This window comes from Salvia hispanica, chromosome 5 (genome assembly GCF_023119035.1).
Source record: "Salvia hispanica cultivar TCC Black 2014 chromosome 5, UniMelb_Shisp_WGS_1.0, whole genome shotgun sequence".
Classification (NCBI taxonomy): domain Eukaryota; kingdom Viridiplantae; phylum Streptophyta; class Magnoliopsida; order Lamiales; family Lamiaceae; genus Salvia; species Salvia hispanica.
In genome coordinates, this window is record NC_062969.1 from 12,831,036 (window position 1) to 12,833,713 (window position 2,678).

General features: G+C 50.1%; 1 protein-coding gene across 1 annotated transcript; it reads left to right on the plus strand.

Annotated features, from left to right (window-relative positions):
- The first annotated feature begins 124 nt into the window (after window positions 1-124).
- LOC125190988 (inorganic phosphate transporter 1-4-like) lies at window positions 125-1,975 on the plus strand. The gene has a single exon (XM_048088433.1). The coding sequence runs from the start codon at window positions 209-211 to the stop codon at window positions 1,793-1,795; it is 1,587 nt and encodes a 528-aa protein (XP_047944390.1). The 5' UTR covers window positions 125-208; the 3' UTR covers window positions 1,796-1,975.
- Window positions 1,976-2,678: the final 703 nt, after the last annotated feature.

A 2,678-nucleotide genomic window follows, 5' to 3' on the forward strand; every position in this document is an offset into this window, starting at 1 on the left:
TTATGACAGGCAAGATAGATTTGACCTGCTAGGGTATATGCCATTAGATGCCGCATATTGCTAACTATGTCAACTCATTTAGGCACCTCACTACTCATATAAATAATCGCCTCTAATCATCGACTCCACCATCCACACTTGAACTCAAAGTCTCTCCTTCATCGGTACAACCTTGATTGGAAGAGACAAGAAGAAATTAGTAAAAGAGATGGCTAGACAACAGTTAGAAGTGCTAAACGCACTTGACGTGGCCAAAACCCAACTCTACCATTTCACCGCAATTGTGGTTGCTGGGATGGGCTTCTTCACCGATGCCTACGATCTCTTCAGCATCTCCCTGCTGTCCAAGCTTCTCGGCCGCATCTACTACACTGTCCCCAACTCCCCCAAGCCCGGGACTCTCCCCCCGAGCGTCTCCTCCTCCGTCACCGGTGTCGCCCTCGTCGGCACCCTCGCCGGCCAGCTCTTCTTCGGGTGGCTTGGTGACAAGATGGGCCGCAAAAAGGTGTACGGCATGACCCTCCTGATCATGATCGTCTGCTCCATCGCCTCCGGCCTCTCCTTTGGGAGCTCCCCCAAGGGCGTCATGACCACGCTATGCTTCTTCCGCTTCTGGCTCGGCTTCGGCATCGGCGGCGACTACCCCCTCTCCGCCACCATCATGGCCGAGTACGCCAACAAGAAAACCCGCGGCGCCTTCGTGGCAGCCGTCTTCGCCATGCAAGGGTTTGGAATCCTCTTCGGCGGGATCGTCTCCCTGATCGTCTCTGCCGCCTTCGACCACGCCTTCCAGTCCCCGTCCTACGAGCAGAACGCCGCCGCCTCCACCCCGCCACAGGCCGACTACGTCTGGCGGATCGTGCTCATGTTCGGGTCCATCCCGGCGGCCCTGACCTTCTACTGGCGGATGAAGATGCCCGAGACTGCCCGGTACACCGCCCTGGTGGCGAAGAACGCGAAGCAGGCGGCGCAGGACATGGGGAGGGTGCTGAACGTGGAGATCGAGGCGGAGGAGGAGAAGGTGGAGAGGATGGCTCAGCAGAAGGGAAGCAACTTCGGTTTGCTATCAAAGGAGTTCCTGAAACGCCACGGTCTCCATCTCTTCGGCACCACATCCACCTGGTTCCTTCTCGACATCGCCTTCTACAGCCAGAACCTCTTCCAGAAGGACGTCTTCTCCGCCATCGGGTGGATCCCGCCGGCCAAGACCATGAACGCCATCGGGGAGGTGTACAAGATCTCCAGGGCGCAAACCCTGATCGCGCTCTGCAGCACCGTGCCGGGCTACTGGTTCACGGTGGCCTTCATCGACATCATCGGCCGGTTCGCCATCCAGATGATCGGCTTCTTCTTCATGACGGTCTTCATGTTCGCCATCGCCATCCCCTACGATCACTGGACCAAGGAGGCCAACCGGATCGGCTTCGTGGTCATGTACGGACTCACCTTTTTCTTCGCCAATTTCGGGCCCAACGCCACCACTTTCGTGGTGCCGGCGGAGATATTCCCGGCGAGGCTGAGGTCCACGTGCCACGGGATATCGGCTGCGGCTGGGAAGGCGGGAGCCATTGTTGGAGCGTATGGGTTTCTGTACGCAGCACAGAACAAAGACAAGAGCAAGGCCGACGCCGGTTTCCCGCCGGGCATTGGAGTGAAGAATGCTCTCATTGTTCTTGGAGTCATTAATTTGCTTGGAATGCTTTGCACCTTTGCGGTGCCTGAGGCCAAGGGTAAATCGCTGGAAGAAGCGTCACAAGAAACTATAGACGAAAGCAATGGGCCACAAGGACCTTAACTATCTTTGTTCAAAGGGAAACTCTTCCTCATTACTTCAGAAATTAAAGAGAAACTCTCCAGAAAATAGGCACTCTAGACAGAGTGCTGCTAAATTTTAATGGGTATTAGTTTGCTGATAACTTTTCAAATCTATATAATCCTTGAATCCTAATGTAATGTTTGGGCATCCTTATTTTAAGTTTTTGCATTCTCTTTATCCATTATAAATTGAGTTTAATTTGTAACCAAGTAAACATAGTACAATTATGCATCACAAAGAAAAAATATGCTTTTGTGCAAAAATAAGTGTAGGTTAAATGAACAAGTGGAAGTTTTACTAACGCATTTTTTCGAACAATTAAGTTGCAAGAACTTTCAATGTAATTCCTCACTATCTCAAATGACACCATTCTGAAATTTGAAATGATTAATAAATATACAACCAATTCAATTGTTCAACAATGAAAAAACAACAAAAAATATCCAAAACTCATTATCAATATTCAACACTGTTTGTTACGAAAGTGCCCAACTTCTAATCAACTATAGGCTATTCAATCCATCACCCTCCATTGCATCTCCATTCCAACACAATTGCATAAGAGCAGATTTCATCCAACAAATTCTCAAAGCTACGCATGAATTTTGTATGAGAACAATTGTAGTATCATATTTGTTGAATATTTGTGGACCTTCTAAGAGTTGGACTTTGGTACTAATTAGTTGGGCTGGCCCAATCCAATTAATATTAGAGCCCAAGTCTCTGGTGCAGGCCCAATGTGTTAGTTGGCCCGCTACTTACCTGATTACCTGGATGGCCGCCACGTAGGCAGCTCCACGCGGATCCTGGAGGGCAGCCGTTGGATCTGATGTGTGTTTGTTAAGTGAGAAGGAGCCTTCTC

Bases quoted from the DNA above. Each gene is read 5' to 3' on its own strand.
- LOC125190988 (XM_048088433.1), top strand. From the start codon at position 209: ATGGCTAGACAACAGTTAGAAGTGCTAAACGCACTTGACGTGGCCAAA.